General features: G+C 37.1%; 2 protein-coding genes, 1 long non-coding RNA gene and 1 other non-coding gene across 4 annotated transcripts; 1 reads left to right on the top strand and 3 right to left on the bottom strand.

The window, feature by feature from the left end:
• Window positions 1-5724: 5724 nt before the first annotated feature.
• Window positions 5725-6419, bottom strand: LOC117632025. The gene is made up of 2 exons (XR_004586420.1): window positions 6171-6419; window positions 5725-6069 (listed from the first exon to the last, which is right to left on the bottom strand). It is a non-coding gene; the product is annotated as an uncharacterized LOC117632025 (long non-coding RNA).
• A 577-nt stretch (window positions 6420-6996) lies between these two features.
• Window positions 6997-10030, bottom strand: LOC117633242 (probable proteasome inhibitor). The gene is made up of 9 exons (XM_034366962.1): window positions 9766-10030; window positions 9491-9662; window positions 9248-9394; window positions 8991-9062; window positions 8497-8577; window positions 8364-8395; window positions 8208-8268; window positions 8007-8117; window positions 6997-7373 (listed from the first exon to the last, which is right to left on the bottom strand). Exons 1-9 carry the CDS (start codon window positions 9938-9940, stop codon window positions 7301-7303), a joined length of 924 nt encoding a protein of 307 aa, XP_034222853.1. The 5' UTR covers window positions 9941-10030; the 3' UTR covers window positions 6997-7300.
• A 2713-nt stretch (window positions 10031-12743) lies between these two features.
• On the bottom strand, window positions 12744-12814 carry TRNAG-GCC. The gene has a single exon. It is a non-coding gene; the product is annotated as a tRNA-Gly (tRNA).
• Window positions 12815-13661: 847 nt separating this feature from the next.
• LOC117632332 lies at window positions 13662-15207 on the top strand. The gene has a single exon (XM_034365777.1). It carries the CDS (start codon window positions 13859-13861, stop codon window positions 14789-14791), a length of 933 nt encoding a protein of 310 aa, XP_034221668.1. The 5' UTR covers window positions 13662-13858; the 3' UTR covers window positions 14792-15207.
• Window positions 15208-19234: the final 4027 nt, after the last annotated feature.

Raw genomic sequence — 19234 nt, 5'->3', positions numbered from 1 at the left:
AACCTTAAACCCTATGTGAGTGAGCTTACTACACAGACATGGAAAATTGGAATTGGTGATAAGAGATGTGGGTGGATGAGGTTGCAACACCGAGAACATCATGTGCATGTAATTATATATAAAAAAAATAATACGAGGAGAAGGAGAACAATCAGAAAACGGCACTGCTTATGAGCCAAGCCAATGAAACCAGTCTCATGGATAAGAACAAAAGCAAAAGAGAGAGAGAAAAAGTGCAAAAATTCAAAGAGAGCCACGTTAAGAACATGATATCAATTGCCCCACATAAGCTCTCTGCCAACGTACATCACTGCGAGGGTCGCGTGTTCTAAAGTAGGCTCCAGTTTTTGGATTTGGCTCCACTTTCTCTCACTTTTTTTTCTCTTGTTGTAAAGTTTCTTTTCTTTTTCTTTTTCTTTTTCATAATCCTATCTAATCAATTTCTTGGCTGAAAAAAAAAGGCCTTAAAATGCTATCATTATAATGCTCTAGATGGTAAAATAATACAGAAGATTCGCCCTAAAATGGAAAACCAAAATAACTCATAAGAAATAGATTATGACAAAAATATTCGAAGAAATGTTATGGCGAGAAAACATTTTTATATGTCTTTCGAAGAAGTTTGCGTATATACAAAGTCTCTATAATTGATAAAAGAGGTCTCAAGTTCGTTTGTCGTCTTCAAAGATTGAAAAAACACAACTTCAATAAAAAAGTAAATATAAATAAAACCCATCGGCTCCTTGTTAGGTGTCATGCTCATTACATTACACATGTTTTTCAATTATAAAGCATGGCCAATGCCATGGTATCGATATTTTGCAATCAGTCCTTGCACTAAACTACAAGTCCTTCTATAGCTTACTAAAATAAAGCATGCATTGATTTGAATTTTGCACGATATTTTGCTACGAATAGAAAAGAAGTACAGACTCCGAAAATTATTATTAGGGTGTGGGGACTGAGCCAGTCAGCCCACTGAGGTGGTTGGGATTAGCTGGTGCTGGTCTATATCAGGAACCAGTGGGCCTTCTTAGTTAGTGTTGATTCAAGCCCAACTGGGTTCGCTTGCAGATCAATTTCTTACCAGAACTAGATTAAATCAAAAGAAATTTTCATTTCAAACTCCTGGAAGAGAAAGAAACTGGTACTTTTTTTTTGAGTTAGGCCTTCTCCAATTCATGAAGGGCTATACTCAAAATTTGTTCTTCCAAAAAGTAACTATTTGGGTTTTGCCCTGACTCAAATCATTTTTTCTCCCAGTCTTCCGGACTCAAATTTTAAGTCCGCAACTTTATTAAATTGTTCAAGAATGATTTATGTCTTTTTTTTTTTTTTTTATGGATAACTTTTCTTCATTTAATCTTTTTAAATAACTTCATAAATTAATTTTTTGAACAATTTGACCTTAAAAAAATTGAAATTCTACAAATATAATGTTTTTGGTAGATTATTTGAGAAATGAGTGGGTATTTATAGAGGTTGGGGTGAGTTTTGATGTTGGATCGGATTTAGATTAAGTTAAAATATTATTTTGATCTTTGGATTTAAATTTCAACCACTGGATCTTTCTTTTTTTACCGTTAAAATAGTTTAAATTTAATATATATCGTTGATTTAAGTTAATATTAGAATATATAAAAAAATGATAAAAAAAAAAACAAATAACATCACTACAAGCCAAAAACAGCATCTTCCACATGGGCTGTTGGCGGGCCCTAGCGAAGGAAAGCTTGCACATGGGCTGCTGATGCAGAGATAGGACTTTGGGCCTCTGTTTCAAAGAAAATAGGAGATATAAAGAGAGAAGTTCCGGGTTGCTCATTTTGTGATGGGTAATTTTAACTCGATTGTAACAAAACTTCCTACTTAAATCTGAACCGTTCATTTAAAACTGACGGTTGTTATCATTCTGCACATAACCTCCTCATAATAACCTCTGCATTCTAGCACCTCCGGCTGATGCAGTAGGTGGGCTCTACTAATTTATTTATTTTTGGGTCTAGGCAATACTTAGACTGCTATTTGGGTCTAAATTTGAGTTTTCAAATTTTGGCTCCTTTATTTTTTTAGGTTGGGAGAGATTTTAGACAATAATTTGGAATTTTTTGGGTTTGACCTCATGGGTTGGAGATGGCCTTAATCACTAAATATGTAAAATACAACTTAACTTTGCTTGAGAGACATTTGTTCCTTCAACTATAAGTGGAAATTCATTTGAAGTTCTGATTCTGTGTAACTACTGGCACCCTTCATCAGGTTTTGATCTGCATGGTGATCTATCAAATTTTTTGACAGTGGTGTTAACATGCTTTGAAACTCAGCATCAAGTTTCGTACCCTTATTAAAGTACTATTTAAGATTTAAGCACCCTTGTTTTGATTATTGAAGTGTTCGTAAACACTGGAATGACCTCGAATGGAAATGGCTTCATTCTTTTTACTCGCATTCTATATAAGTAAATGTGCCACTAATAAAAATCATCCGTTCCCTATAAAGCGTCATGCTCATTACATTATACATATTCCTGGCACTTTAACATGTCACACTTCAATTATAAGCAAGGCCAAGGCATAGACATTTTTGCCCTCAATCCTGCACTGAACTACAAAATGAAGGCAGGCATTGATTTATTTATTTATTTATTTTTTATTTGGTCTGATGATTTGAAAATTTTGTTATAATGTTTTGGTGCGTATAGAAAAGAAGTACAAATTCTGAAAATTATTACCAAGGTGGTGGTGGCTGAGCTAGCCAGCCCACTGAGGTTGAATCCATATGAGAAATAAGTGGGCCTAATTCGTTTGGATTAAACCCACCTAAGATATAATTATTGGGCCTTTATGAGTGGCCGATTCAAGCCCAACTTTGTTGATATCAAATGAACATCCTTGTTTATATAAATGAGCGTTATTGTCGTGTATATATATATATATATAGAGCTTTCATTGAGGGTCTTTAAAATAAGCTTATTTGAAGGATACTTCTTGTAAGTCCCACTCCGGATTGTATTTCACTAATCCAAACCGTCTATTTTGTAGATACTCATTCAAAGATCATCTCTACAAAAAATCATTTGAATCATATATCATTTGACTACTCAATTGAGTTATTGAAATTTTAGTATTTTCTTGAAGCACCGTGTTCATTGATTTTGTAAGACACAACTGGATGTCGAAACGGTTTTCGATTTGTCTAATTTTTTGTAAGGATGATCTATGAATGAAGACCTAAAAAATAGATGGTTTGGATCATTGGAAAAAAAATGGTAAGGTACCCCAAAGGGCGTCCATCAAATAAAATTATTTGAGGGATCCCTCAATAGAAGGGGACTGTATATATATAAAGCAAAAATACAGAAAATGGTAAAACATTCAAAATATCAAAAAATGTCCTTAGTTAATGTAAATATTATGAATTGAAATTATTAATTAAATGAAGATAATATTGTAAATTCACACTTTTTCATATTTAAAAAATTAAAATTAAAAAAACAATCAAATAATGAATCTTAGTTTTATGGAACATAACTACCTTTTTTATAAAAAAAAATTCTAAAAAAAATTTAAATTTTTTTAAAAAAAGCCTCTTGCAAGCGCTGAAGGCTAGTATTATATAAGGGAGATATGGGTTAGGTTAGTTGGTCAAGTTAGTGATTCCGTCTCCTTTGCACTCAAGTTTTGAATCCCCATTTTCATAAATTAGATTGATTAAGAGTAATTTAGATATCGCTCGTACTCAAAAAAATCAATGAGGTCTAGCCCAATGAAAAATGGTCTTGACTTGCAACTAGTTGCAACATCCCACATCGACCAACAAAAAGGGGGTGATGTGTCTTATATGTACATGCCCGCCTCCATATAGCACAATGCATTTTGGGAGCTCACTAGTTTTGGAGTCATCGGAACTCCGAAGTTAAGCGAGTTTGGGCTAGAGCAATCCTAGGTTGGGTGACTCACTTGCTTGTAAGCTCCTAAAAACAAAACCATGAGGGTAGAGATGGGGGCCCAAAGCTGATAATATCGTGCTACGGCAGAGCCGATCTCTATATGTGATATCAGAGCCACTCTGCCGTGTGGTGCGAGTGTGCCGACGAGGACGTCAGGCCCCTAAGGGGGGTGGATTGTAACATCCCACATCGACTAACCGAGAGGGGGTGATGTGCCTTATATGTACATGCCCGCCTCCATCTAACACGAGGCCTTTTGGAAGCTCACTATATTCGAAGTCATGAGAACTCTGAAGTTAAGCGAGTTGGGGCTAGAGCAATCCCAGGATGAGTGACCCACTGGGAAGTTGCTCGTGAGCTCCCATAAACAAAACCGTGAGGGTAGAGAGGGAGCCCAAAGCGGACAATATCGTACTACGGCAGAGCCGATCTTGGGATGTGACATTAGTGGTCTTAAGTTCGAACCCACATGACACCTTAGTAGTCGTATGTGAGAAATTCCCCTCCCATTGACTTGACTTGCAGACCAATCACCCTTGTTTAGACTATCACTTGTGTTTGAAGAAAAGAAAAAAGAAAATGATCCATAAGGGATAAAGATGGCAATATTGTACACGACACGAATTCGCACAAAAAATTCAGTATTCGGGTCTGAGTTATCGTGTTGACTTGTTAGTCACCCGTTAAGCTGTCGTGTCGTGTCGTGTCGTATCAATTTGTGAATACTTGTTAACCCATTAAGCTCAGGAGGCATTTTTGTGAATTTACCCTCTCTTTTTTCTTTTTCTTTTTTTTTTTCCCTCTTCACTTTCTTTTGTCTTTTCCTTCACCATAATTATGAAGCCGCAAATCATCATCAATCAAGAGAATCAATTTATGAGGAAGAAGAGGAACATACTCGGTTGATTTCAAACCCAAGCTCTTAAAGAAAGGTTCAAACTCATTAATAGGGTGGTAGCGCAGATACCCCTATTCCATCTCTCTCTCTCGCTCACTCTCATCCTCTTTTAGATCCAGACGCTGTGATTGTTCGATTTTTTCTTTTAACTGGTTCAATTTTTTAATTGTTTAATATTTCTGTTTATATTATTATTATTATTATTATTATTATTTTGTTTTTAAGTCTTAATCGGTTATCGTGTCGTGTCGTGTGATTCGCGAATTGTAACGAGTCGTGTTCGTGTTTGACATTTCTAACCTATTTTTTTATCGTGTCGTGTCGTGTCAACCCGTTAAGAAAAGCGGGTTGACAAGAACACAACAAACACGACACGAATGCCAGGTATTAAGGGAACATGTGGCTCACTTGAAAGCCCTAAGTCACCCTAAAACCTACCAACGGGCTTCAAATTTAAGCCACCAAATCAACAGATGGTTTTTCTTCATCTTGCATCTAGAAGAAAAATAAGAAGCTGGTATATGATGGCAAAGCTCAATTATTAATGAAAGTTTACTTACATATTATTGTATGATGAGGGAGGGAGGGGCCTATAGAAGTCAAATTTTCATGGAATCAGAATGAAGACAGCAAGTCCTCCTGTGAAGAAATTTGAGCCGGGTTTCTAATCTCAGTTCCCACATAAAACTCCTCCATACAATCACACACACATCACTTCAAATTATGAAAAAATTACAGCCCCTAGAAAATTGGTTCTTTAAGTAAGATTCTAGTTAGAAATTTAGGTAGCTTGAAGCTTAATCAGCTCAAGCATACAAAAAATGATGTTAATTAAGTTTTCCCATGTAATAGAACTTGATGAAACAAAGAACAGAACTGAAACCAAAGAAGAAACTAATATAATTCCACTAGTATATATATATTTATTCTCTCATCCGAATGTCCGCACACTAAGCTATTTTAAACAAAGAAAAAAGCAAAAAAAATACTAGAAAATACATGGCGTCCCATCGTCCCCTTTAGAGAATATATATATATGTAAGATATTTTTATTTACAACTGGAAAGAGAAGAAGAAAAAGAAGTCTTCAGCTATTAATAATGTTTCCAAGGAAGACATTTGAGCCTAGTGCAAGGCTCAGTCCATGTACTTGTGCATTCACCTCCAGCTCCATCACAGCACTCGCAAGCAATTCCAAGTGTTGAAAAAACCTTTGCATATCCTACAATTGATTTCAGTCGGGACATCTGGTTAAACAATTTGATCAAGAACTCAGAAAAACAGAGAGAGTTTGGGGTACATGTTTTTATCAAACCCTTTTACCTTGTTGTGGCAAGATGGAAAGTGGCCTTGCTTCAACAGCTGAAGATTTCTTTGATGCAAAAACAACAATCAGAAGCAACAAAGGTAGGAGATAAAACTTGGGCAGCCCCATATCTCTTTTTTTCTTCCAGCAAAAAACTGTACAGCTTCTACAAACACTTCAGCAGCAGATATAGATGGGCATAAGAAAACAATGATGGGTTATTTTTATATGTGAAGAAATAGTTCGTGTCTTTATCAATCTAGAAGGTGTTGGCTTTTTCTGCTTGATTTAGGGCCTAAAGAGACTTAAACTAATAACATGGGCTTCTAGAGCAAATGCTCGGAAATGTGTCACACGCTTTCCGGTTCCTTACGTTTCTGCGGGTTTGGAAATTAGTACTGGGACTTGGGTGGAAACTTCCTCTTTCTCCACTAAGTTTCTCAAGCGGGTGGGTCAGTTGGGCCCTACCCTTGTCATCTCTGCAACATGAGAACATCAATTTTTTTTTTTTTTTCGGTCATTTTGGGTCAGTATGGTAAAATGGAGTATACTTTTCTTGGTAAAATAGAAGGAAAGGTGGTAAGAAGAAGTATGGTAAATGCAGTCTACTTTTCTTGGTAAAAGGTGGTAAGAAGAAGTATGGTAAATGGAGTCTACTTTTCTTGGTAAAATAGAAGGAAGGGTGGTAAGAAGATTGTGAGGTACCAATCAATTTGACCACATTGGAAGCATCTAATGAGACAACTGAACTCAATTACTTCATGGTTACCGACATTTTCCTAATTAACGAAAACCAAAAAGTATAACGAATTCTCGATAAAAAGAACGGTCAGGATCTTATTCTAACTCACAAAATCCAGCTCCATTTGGTTGACAAATTTTGATTGCTTAATGTAACAAATGTAGAAGATGCAATGAATCTCCTGTGCAATCTGATTAATCCTTGCATTAAACCATAAAGGCTCTTTAAGAAAAAGGGAGAGAGAATACGCATTACAGATAGCATGTTAGAAACTCTGTACAAACTCTCATTTACATAGGTAACTTGCAAGCCAAAAGAAAGAAAAACAAGATCATCTCTTAGCTCCTGTAAGTCCTCAAGTATTTCTTATTTGAGGTCAAAGGACAGCTCTTTTGCATCACACATCTAAATGAAATCTGAGCCACCCCCAAACTGCTCCAGGTCTGGATGAGTCCCGCTCCCTGGCCTCCGCGGATTCCTGTAACAAAATAGAAATCATAGAATATTATGATAAGCTAAGTGAATTGTGCCTACATTTTCACTATTTGTTAAATCCAAAATACCAAAACATTATGCATGTATTTGGATGAGCCCCAATCAATACCACCCTGACTGATTAAGCAGGCTCAAAGATAGTGAATAGTCAGTTAAGCCCATTATAAAAAGATACTGAATATATGTATTTTTTTTCATGTTCCAAGGGAGAAAACAACAAGTGCCAAACTTAAAATTATGGAAGCTCTCTTGGGCAGAGACCAGGTGCGAGCCCAGTTTAAATTCCATCTGCTTTACGGGAAACGATTTTTTCTTTTTAAACCAAAAAAAAAAAAGAGTAAAAAAACCTCACTTACACTACCTTCATTGAAAACCTCCATCACAGAATCAAACCAGTAACTAAAACCATCCATACCATTAAACTTCAGACCAAAAAACCAATGTAACCTATGCCACCCATTCATTCATAACGCTCAAACAACAATTACCAAGAAAAATAATACAAACTAGTTCAAAGTTCAAACACATGGAATACCAGGTTCAGTCGATGCCTTATTAAATCATTTTCAGGAAGTTATTATGGGGGTACTGATGCAAAATGTAATTTCAATATTACCTTGCAAACCGATTAGGCTCAAAACCAGGAACTCCCGGAGGGCCATATGGATCAAAACGGGCACCTGGTGGAACACCCGCTGGCCTATGGGGATCAAAACGAGGAAAACCCCTGTTCCAAAAATAAATCCAACCAAAATTAGAACAGCAATACAAAGTATAACATAAGCAAGGGAGAGAAATAGAGAGAGTAACAACTCACGGTTCTCCTCCTGGAAACCCAGGCTCTCCAACGCCACCAAACCATCGAGGATCATTGGGTCCTATATTCGCATGACAAATGAAATGTGAGTCATAAAAAAAAAAACTTCATATGATTATTATCAAGCACATTAAAAATAAAGAAGTATGTACAAACCTAGAAGCATGCCCCCACTGCTAAAACCGCCCCTGAAAGATGGACAAAACATGTATGTGTTCAAACTTGGAACAATAAAACTGGGTGTAAACTGCAATGACGGTCAACATCATGATTTGTTGAAGTACAATACCTAGTAGGATACATTCCAGCACCAGGCCCAGGAAGAAGATCACTAAAACCACCAGTAGGATTAATAGGAGGAAACACCATTCTGCAAAGAAAGCCATAGGAATTTAAAAACTTAAACACATAAGTAACCAATGTTAAAAGGGGCAAAAAACATTTTAAGGGTGCAAATCAAAATTTTGACATGATCGCCCGTATTAGATAATGAAATAGATGGGAATCTAAGAATAATCGCCTAGATTAGATAATGAAATGCTTAACTACTGGTACGATCTTGACAAACCTGAGTCAAGTCCCTCCTACTCAGGCCTTACAATCTAAGCTTCCGATCAATCTTGTCTTAATTAAAAATACTGAAACGAATCTCATATACAGGGCCCTAGAATCACTCACACACACACACACACACACACACACACACACACACACACACACACACACACACACACAAAGGACTTAATACAAGTTTAATGAAAACATATATAGAGAGAGATGTACCCTGAAGGATTAGGTTGGGAGCCAGAAGGTCCATAAACAGGCTCACTCGTTGATCTGTCATTCCTTTCTGAACTGCAAAGTTCAGCAACAAAGAAAACACAACAATCCGTAAAAAGCACATTCCATGATTCTTACACTTCGTATGCATAAATTTTTGTAACCGTGACTAATTTAGCACAATCTTAATGCACTTCTAGATCATATAAAAACAACATATTTAACAGAACTAAAGATAATCTAAGACGAAACACAATTACCTTAAAGGGTTACTAGAGGAACTGACACTGGAAGACCCATCTAATTTAGTCAAAACTTGTGTTTCCAGACTCTTCACCAGTTTCTCCAAATTCTTGAACTGTGTAGAGTAATTGCTACCCCCATTCTCTCCAACATGGTCACCAACGCTGAAAATTGTTAAAAACACCACCCAAACACCAGTAAGAAGCAAGAATTGAAAGTGCCCAATTGAAGCGACACTAAGAATCACGGAAAAAACTTACTTGATTTCAAGATGGAGGGGCTCAGAACTCCCATCAGCCAGAGCATCTACAAGCAATTTATCGTTCATTACAAGGCACTTAACCAGCACCTTCTTCGAACCCTTTTCTGGGTTCACATAGACGAACGCGTACTCGTCGTCAAGCTCGTTCCACTGGTCCATACCCACTTCATCTAAAACCCCATTTAAACAACAGCAGAAAACTTTAGAAAATTTACTAATCATTTTTAGAGAAAAAAAAAGGAAGAAATTTTCAACATTTAAATGAGCGAGTACCAGTTGAAGGCGAAGAGAGAGCAGAATCGGAAAAGGCAGGGGGGCCAGCGGCGGTGAGCACGTAGCCGTAGGCGAGGAAGGAGGCGTGAACGGCAAAGACGACCTTGTCGTTGTTATTGCGAAATGATGGCCTCGCGGCTCTGATCACTGCCATCACCGACTTGTCGCTCGCCATTGCAGTCTGTCTCAGTGTGATTGATCGGGGGGGTTTGTTTCTCTTTTCTGTTTCTAGAAATGTAAACGAGTTTCTTTCTTGCGAGAGAGGGGAGAGTTCGCGGTTTTATATATGCACCCTGTGCTTTGGGCTGGAAATTTCAGACATTAAGGCCCAATGGAGTCGCTATAAGGGCCACCACGATGTGAATTCGGTTCTTCTAATTATGGATGCTAAAAGAAATGAGATAAATCGAAAATTATTTATAGTTATAGTTATCTTGATTAGAGAATTAAAATAGGGTTACTTTGATTTTGCTTCCTATATTATTGTTAGTTTTCTATTCTTTTCCTTTTAATGTATGATTAAGATTGTCGATTAGCTATTGAACTAGTGATATTCTCGTAGTTGATTGATGAATGAAATTATCTATTTTTGTGTTATCTTTTGTGTTTTTATAAACTTATAGATTCTCCTCCATGTATCTAGTTCTTCTCTTGAACTCTAATTCCTCTTCTCTCCTAAATTCCCTTTCTAATTCCAATTCGGTTAAATATGAAGTGCCACTTTGTGATCTTCAAATTTCACAAGTCATGGAATGAAAAATGATGTGATACAAATGTGGTTACTTCCAAGTTTCTATTAAAGGCAGTTTTTAGTTTACACTACATGAAATTTAGAAGGCGCATATGAAGTGGCTTCAATATCATATTCTACTTGGTATCAATTTCTTTACAATGATGTAACCTTAAATATAACACCCATTTACATACATATGACAAAACTAGCCAGCAATATGAGCACCAGGTCCAGCAGTATCTGCTTTATGTCTTGCAGTTGCTCTTATGTAGCAGAAAACTGCCACCAAGAAGGTGGTGGCAAGCCCTCCCAGGATCACACCTCCACCGGCAACCGACCTGTCCGGAGAATGGTGGTGCTTTTTTAGGTGGATCTCCTCTTCTACGATACTCAGACTCTCTTCAGTCTCTGGACTTGGATTTGTGGAAGCTGGTGCACTGCTTGGGCTTAAAGTTGGTGGCTTGCTCTCACTAGCTTGGTGCTTTCCAAGTTTCCTAATCACAGGTGCTTGTGCCTTGTACAAGTTTTTGTCATTAGAAGGACTTGGAGTTGGAGCCTGTGTGCTTGGGATTGAAGCTGAATTAGGCTGCTCTGTGGTTTGAGCCTTTTCATCTGCAGCCATGGTTACACTCACATAAGCATCTGCTAAGATCAAGCAAAGGAGAAGCAATTGATATTGAGCCATTTTGCTTAAATGGGGTGTTGGAGATGCTTGTGTTCTGAGGCAATGAGGATCAGATGGTGGCTCTGAGAGCCCTTTATAGGGATTTCCATTGAAGCAGATCCTATATAATTGTGTGGCTAATTTGATGGAAAGTTCCAATTGTCGGATTCTATGAATAAATTTATTCACTCTTGTACTTTGAAATTAATGGGGTTGTCTGTGAGAAGGGGAAATGAAAGAAGACTACACGTGTAAGCATTAGAATATTACAAATACAACTGAGCTTTCAATCAAGGGAACAAGATCTGTAACATGTTTATTTGTCAACTTGTAATATGCAATTAAGTGTTGAATTATCACTAATGGCAGAGCATAATTAAATTAAGGCTAGTTCAAGTTCCCATAATCTCTAAACAAATGGAAGATGGTCAGAAGCTGCTTAATTTTAATTTAGTTGGGGTTTGTTCATTCATATCCATTGCTTGTTGTGATGGCAAAAGCATTCATCTACATCTCATTTCCATAAACAGCCCCAAACATAAAAAGTTTTCTTGTCTGTGTGTAATGAATAACTCTGATTAATAAAGTTTAGAATATGGAGAAGAAAATCTGTTGGATATGATCTAAATCAAATGGTCAAGAATCTGCACTTCTGCTGCATCAACATGGTGCCTTAAAAATTTAGCAGAAGGTTCATCTTGTCTGTGAACATGTTAAGAACATCACAAAACTTTCTAGACACAGTGTTGAGAATGCTTCAAAAATTATGCTTGCTGTGTCTAAGCATTCATGCATTTGAGCTTACATACAGAAATTATGAAACTAATAAGATTGCCGGTTCGATCGAATGGGGGTTGCATTTCATGATCCTGGAATATATGTATGTCTGCAAATCTGTATATATCATCTTGATTTGAAAATATAAGTGCCCTTTGATTGAGTTGGTGACCATTAATAAAATCAAGGAATCTTTCACCTCACTTGTGGTAGTGTTTGGGAAATCAGGGACACACAGCACAGGGTTCATGATATTTTAAGCTAACAAGCCACACCTGCTGCATTGCTCTGTAACTTCTCATGCAAATTTTTTTTTTTTTTTTTTTTTTTTTTGGTGAACACTAGTAATTGTTTAGTAGAAAGATGGCGATTAAGCAGGAAACAATAGATGTTTTTTTATTTTGGACAACTTGCGAAGAGGAGAAGAGACAACAGAGCGAGAGCGGTGTGTTTCATTTGAATTACAGGGTTTTTGTCAGTGAGTGCCTTTGCATGATTGATTGCATTTAGGTTGCTGCTTTCACTTTTCTAACATGAATTGTTTAGCTGGAGATACTGTGCAGCCAGCTCATCCAATTGTGAATGGTGAAGGTCAAATCCAGTGGGGCCAATATAGATTAGCAGCAGTTTGCACGTGCACAGAGGCTCTCCTGACTGACTGTCGAGAACACCACCAGCCTCAGCCTCAACTCTCTCAAGCCAGGCAGGTCAAGACAAGTGACACCAAAAAAAACATAAACAAAAAGATTAAAGAGAAAAAAAAAATACAAAACAAATGGGCTGCCCAGAAAAAAATTGAAAGGTTGCACCAGCCGGGAATCGAACCCGGGTCTGTACCGTGGCAGGGTACTATTCTACCACTAGACCACTGGTGCTTGTTGTTACAATGCATGCCATTTGTATTAAATATAAATTCTTCGGCTCTCCTTTTGTTTTCTTCTTTTGAACAAGTGACTTTTCCATTGAAGAAAAAAAAAATCTCTAACCGACGGAGATGATTATTCAAACTGGATGCAAGGGAGGGAGATTTATTGTCATGGCTAACTAACCTATGCCCAGTGGCGGAGTCACTCTTAGACCTGGAGTGGCCCTGGCCCCCCTAAATTTTTATCTCTTTTTCTATTATATTATATATAACATATAGAATTTGTAATAAACTACTTATAATTTAAGTTAAAGTTCTCTTTAAAACAAATTAGACATGACTAAAATAGAAATGTTTTGCTCTAAACATGTAATTATTGAATACTTAGGTATTTTATATACTTGTATTTTTTACTTTGGCCCCTCTAACTTTACAATTCTAGCTCATCCCCTGCCTATGCCGCATATGCAAAAGAAAACTCTATTCAAGCAACGTAAATATGAGTTTAGCCAAGTTGACTAGAGATGATCTCGAGTTTGAATCCTCATCTCCGTAGTTTATATTAAATTAAAGTAAAATATTGCTTGTATAATTTATTTTTTTTTAAAAGTAAAATAAGTAACATAGACATGGCTCAGCCAAGTTGATTAGAGAGGATGTGCTCTCCATGTATCTGAGTTCGAAACACCCTCTCTGTAATTTAGATTATATTAAAGTAGAATGTGGCTTGAATAAAAAACAAGTCCAATTGATCCAAACATGATTGGGCCTCTTTGCTTTTAGTCATTCAATTATAGAAGTCCAATTCGATATATGCTTGCCCACAAAAGAGCACAAGCATTTGGAAACGACCCGACTCCATCATCCAAAGGCTAAGAAGATAACAGCCACAAATTCGGAAACTCCACACTCCACAGTGAACACAGCGGCTTTGCTGCCCTCACTTCGCGCCTTTTCTTCAATCTTCATCCATTCCCCCAATCTCTGCAAACCCTAAATCAGTTCTCTCCATTCCTCCAATTTCTCACTCACTCTCCATAATTCGCCTCTGAAAATGCAGCGTCTTTCGTTCTCCAATGCCTTAACATCTCCGACCCCTCTCTTCCTCCACACAGAGCTCTCCCATCTCTCCCTCCAATCCATAACTCTAACCCCAAAACCCACAATCATCCGAATGGGCGGCGGACCCAGAACTTTCCCTGGTGGCGTATCCAAGTGGCAGTGGAAGCGCATGCAGGCAAAGAAGGCCAAGCAGCTCCTCAAGGCTCGGCTCTGCCGTGAGCGCCAAATCTACGAGATGCGAAAGAGGGCCGAGCTCAAAGCCGCCGTGTCTGAGCTTGAGCGGCCATGGGAGGTGGTCGAGAAAGCTCCAAACTTGTTCTCTGTCAGCGCCGACGAGCAAGTCAAGGTTTTGGCAGATAGGTTCCAGAGGCCTGGTGGCTTCGATATGTGGACCGAGAGGGACGGCCCTCAGTTGTTTCACACCATGGATGATTTGCCGTCTGCGAGGTTTTTCCCCAAAGGGGTTGTTCATAGTGTGAGACCGTATAAAAGAATTTCTGGGCCTGAGGATTTGGAGGATTTGGAGCTTCAAGATGAGGGCTTTGGTGGAGTTGAAGAATTGGGTAATGGGTTTAAGAGTAAAGGGAAGGTAGGAAGTTCAAGTGAGTCATTGGATATAGAGGGTTCAGATGGGGAGGGTTTGAATCTGAAACGTTCCTTGGAATCGTTTAGTATGAATGATCAAACTGGGAAGAAGAATAATGGCAGAATGAAGAAGAAGGGGAATAGGAGAAAGTCTGAGTCTTCAAGTGGGTTTGATAATGCGCAAATTGGTTGTGATAGGAAACAAAGAGTACAGAGTCCCATAATGCGCGGAGGCAAAAGTCGACATAATAGAAGGAATAGTTCAAAGTCTGATGTTTTTGATATGAGCTTGCAGCAAGATGGAAGTTATGAACTTCAAGCGTATAATGGCCAGCCATGAATATAAGCTCAAAGGTTGGACTGGAAAGAGCCATTCACAAAGAATCAAGGGATTATGAACTGGGCGATCCTAAGAACTCGTTAAATGGCAATGAATAAGCAGTTTTAGTAATGCTTAGGTCGGAGCAAATTGCCACATTATGCAGAGGAAGTCCTTCATGTGTTTGTCTTCGTGTGTTTGATGAAGGCTCATGATACAGGAAATCATTGTCACGCTCCCAAAAATGTATGTATTACCTTTCGTAGTTATCATGTGCTGAAATAGTTGAAAGAAATGTAGTTCTCATCAAAGTATATATGACATATAGTATCGACTAATTGATTAAAATGTGCTAATTGCTATATACATTTGTCGATTTTGTTGATCGTTGGCGTCTATAATCTTAATGATACAATGAGAAATCATGTGATGTGCAATATACTTGCAATTTACGCCAGAAATGTAACTTTAAGTTTAACCCTGCATCACTCTATCAGTAAGGATGATTCTCATATAGATGATATTTATTACGTACTTGATGAATGTTTGTATTATTTCAACTGCTTTTCAGTAAACTCATTAAACATCTTATTTAAAACTGTAGTTCAAATTTCAGATTTTGAAGAAGATAATTATTTGATGTGCTCTTGAGAGAAAAAATGTTAATGACTAGATAGGGATGATGATTGATGAACCACAGAGACGATACATATTAGCAAGTTCTCTTTCTTGTTTTTGTGGAATCTGAAGCCAACGGATATCTTTGCTACAGATTGATGCATTTTACATGAAAAAACTTTAATTTGCATCAGCTTTATACCAAAATTAAAGGATTCAGATTTTTTATTGGTAGGCTTAATGCATAAAAGAACATATTGTTCAGCATGAAGATGTGGTTTTTCCAACCACATATTTGGCTCAAACGCTGTCTCAGTGACCACTAACACCATATGAATAGGCTTCTCATGATTTGGGCCACACCATTTCTTTTTCCCTAATCTGTTTCACTTATCGATTGCCCTTATAGATAATGTAGTGGATTTTGATTTGATTGATTACTTTAGATGATGGAGCCATTTTGGTAATAATCATCTACAGTGGTTTGTTGTTGGTTGTCTAGTGGAATGTGTGGTAGTGAATGAGTGTTGATTTGATTGATTACTTTAGATGATAGAGCCAATTTCGAAACGATCATCTGCAAGGGGTTGTTGTTGGTTCTCCAGTGGAAGGCTTGGAAATTGCTGGTAGGTTTTTAATGGATGGTGTAGCTACAGAAACGCTGACTCAGTGGCCATCCTTAGAATCAAAGATTTGAGGGTTGATGCTGGTGGGATGGTAACGCATGTAAAAGTTTAGTTTGTTGTCTAAGTTAGACCGGGCTACTAAGCTAGTGATTGTACATACATTATAACGTTACAATTGCATTCTTTTTGGTTTCTTGGATCACAATTGTATTTGAGACTCCAGGATTCTTGAGTTTATGTGTTACATTTACCTTGCATGCCATAAAGCTTGGAAGTGTTGTGCATATACTATATATTGTTACCTGCTGGTGTTCTCTGTGGATTTCTTTGCTGTCTTGTCACATTTTATATTGAAGTTGATTAAATTCTGTCTTATCAGTTGCATAAAGGTAGTTGTTGTATTATGTATAAGATGCATAGCTCCTACTGAACTGCACATCCTGCTGAAGATGAGGAGATAAACTCTGAACTTTTGATAACTCTAGTCTAGCCAGGATACGTCTATTTTGATCTGGAATATCATCCTTATCCATCTTGATATGTACATTCTAAGTCAGTCAAAATTCATATTTCCTGGGAATATTAGGTTTTTATCCACTCCTAAGGTGATGCCGGTATCTCTCCTTTTCCAATTTAGAAGATCAGAAATCTCCTTAAATCAGATTTAACCAGGCAAGATTTAGCAATCATATCAAGAAGCACTATAAGCTCTTTACTGCATTCACATTTGCCTAAACAGTCAACTACATGCTTGCTAAGACTCTGACCTCCACACGTTTTACTCTAAAGCAAAATAGATTTAGTGGGCTGCTGCAGCCATTTCTTCATACCACTCGAATCTGTCTTAGTGGATTCTATCTTTATTTATGAAATTGCTGTAATCATTAATGGGAAGATGGTAGTTTCTTTCGGTGGAAGACTCGTTAGCTTGCTGATTATTGGTGTTTAGTTTGCACTTTGCATGTAAGAAATTGACTTAACTGAGTAGTGATTGTGTATGTCCTTGTACTTTGACCTAAACGTCTTTTGTATGCGTAAACAAACATAGAAGTGTTCAGATGAATTCAAATGAACTTGAAATGAGACAAGATAATATGTCAAAATGCTTGGTTTACTTATCCATTTGATGATTGTCTCAGATTTTTATCAGCTTCCTATGGCCTTGGTGTAAAAGTATGATATTATTGACCAGAAGGGTCAAATTTATTATTTGAGTTTCCCACGTTACTTTTTGGATAAGCGGAAGTAATTCCTCAAAAAAGCCCAAAATTTAACCAGGACCTCTCTTTGTTTAGGGGCTAATGGCTGGTGAATTATAATTTGATTTTGTACGTGTATTTAAACAAAATTTGATTTTGGTGAATTATAATTTCAGTACACAACATGTTATGTTATCAGTCAGACATGAATGAATTGAAATATTTTTGTAGCTTGAGTTGTAATTTGGTAGTTGATGCCTGTTGGAAGTTGGGTAAACAGTGAGGAAAGGTCCAAAAAAGTTACTGATATATTTGTGATGTCGGCACAGTATTGGTGTGTGAACCACGTTTCTTTTTTAGTTTCACTTGTTGGTAGTGGCATATTTTGGGGTAACGTATGCTAGAAGTTTTCAAAGATTAACAATAAAAAATCATGGGGCAGGTGATTATGAGTCATCTACCAAATACCAATTGCTTTAAATTAAGGATGCTGCTTTTGTTAATAATTCGTCCAACAAGAAAAGAAGCAATTAAATATGTTTTATCAAGAGGCAATATGTGTCCTTGTTTTGGTCTAAAGAGACAATATGTGTCTTCGACAGCAAAATAAAAGAGGCAAATTGTCTGAACAAATCCATTGCTGTCACCGTCTCTTTTAAATTATTATTATTATTTTCTGGCCTTATCACTATCTGGTTAAAGCTTGAATTTAAGCAGGTCTACAAGGATCATTGTTTTAAAACTATATTGGTATCAAATTATGTTGCTGCTAAAGTATTTCATTGGTTCTCGCTCGAATCTCTCTGTTCCTATAGATTAAAGTAGTTCAAGATAAATAGATGACCTTTGATATTGACACACCTCCTAACCCGAAGAGACACCAAGCCCTCTCAGAAAGGCATTTACTTTCCCTCAATCACAGAAATTAGATAGAGAGTATGATTACATATTATCTTTCCACCACGTTTTAAAATAACCCAAAATTTTTGGTGCTGATTCTGTTTCAATTTCGGCAGTAGTTGTAGTTAATTTATACAAAGAAAAAACAGTCATAGTTGGACTCAAATACTCCGCAATATGAACGTGTGCTGTATATCACAGAGCGCCTGATAATCTGATAAAAATGCATGTGCTGTATATAGAATAGATATAGCGCATATTTTTCATGTGCCGCATTCTTATTTTCCAAGTACCATCGAATATATTCCTAGAAAGTGGAATTTTTACCATTAAAGCTCAAGCTCCTTTAGCAGAAACAATGATCATTTCTGCAAAGAAAGGCCATCACTAAATTTTGTGTATAATTTGAAATCATGAGGACCACCATATCGAAATGTTCGTCATCGAACTAGTTTCAGAAGGAATCTGATAGAGAATAGTAGACGGTGACATGCTTGAAATTGAATCTCAATGACGAAATTGAACAAGGTTGGGTCAAACTCCTTGCTTGCATTGCTTTCTAAAGTATGGCTTTTTCTTATGGGGACAGACAGCTACAGAAAGAGCTTAAAGAAGAGATAAAGCAAACACATGGTGCTTCTTCTTTTTTTTTGCCAAAGAAACACATGGTGCTTTGAACCAGACCAGTTTATCATCATATCTCCTTCCCACCATCATTAGTTCTTAATGCAAATCCCTAATAATACCCACTAATCTTCACTAAACAAGATTACTGTATTCACTGGGGCAAGCTTTTGGCCTGTCCCGAAATGTTTTAAAATCCCCATCAGTTTATTGTCTCTGGTGTAGTGCAAAATTATGATGAAATGGAAGTGCTCTGGCCACCATTTGAATCCAATGAGCTGCAGTTGACTTGAACCATAAAATAATTGAATTCTTCAGTGCTTCACCATTGTGGTTTTGTTTGTTTGATTAAAGATTTAATCATTGTCAGCAAACGTTTCTCCTCTTAGATTAGTGACTCAAAATCTATGTGGAGAAAAGCCAATATTGTTGTAGCCTAGTAGACCACAAATTTCTCTTTCTTTTAGTTTTCAGTGGGAGCTGGAAATGCCATTACC

Source organism: Prunus dulcis, chromosome 6, assembly GCF_902201215.1.
Source record: "Prunus dulcis chromosome 6, ALMONDv2, whole genome shotgun sequence".
Classification (NCBI taxonomy): domain Eukaryota; kingdom Viridiplantae; phylum Streptophyta; class Magnoliopsida; order Rosales; family Rosaceae; genus Prunus; species Prunus dulcis.
The sequence above is the reverse complement of the archived record's forward strand: the minus strand, read 5'-3'. Positions and strand labels throughout refer to the sequence as shown.

Excerpts from the sequence above, each read along its gene's own strand:
- LOC117633242 (XM_034366962.1), bottom strand. The coding sequence starts at position 9,940 with ATGGCGAGCGACAAGTCGGTGATGGCAGTGATCAGAGCCGCGAGGCCA. Across the intron at positions 9,663-9,765 it reads TCTCTCTTCGCCTTCAACTG|ATGAAGTGGGTATGGACCAG; the intron begins GTACTCGCTCAT and ends ATGGGGTTTTAG. Across the intron at positions 9,395-9,490 it reads CCCCTCCATCTTGAAATCAA|CGTTGGTGACCATGTTGGAG; the intron begins GTAAGTTTTTTC and ends AACAATTTTCAG.
- LOC117632332 (XM_034365777.1), top strand. The coding sequence starts at position 13,859 with ATGCAGCGTCTTTCGTTCTCCAATGCCTTAACATCTCCGACCCCTCTC.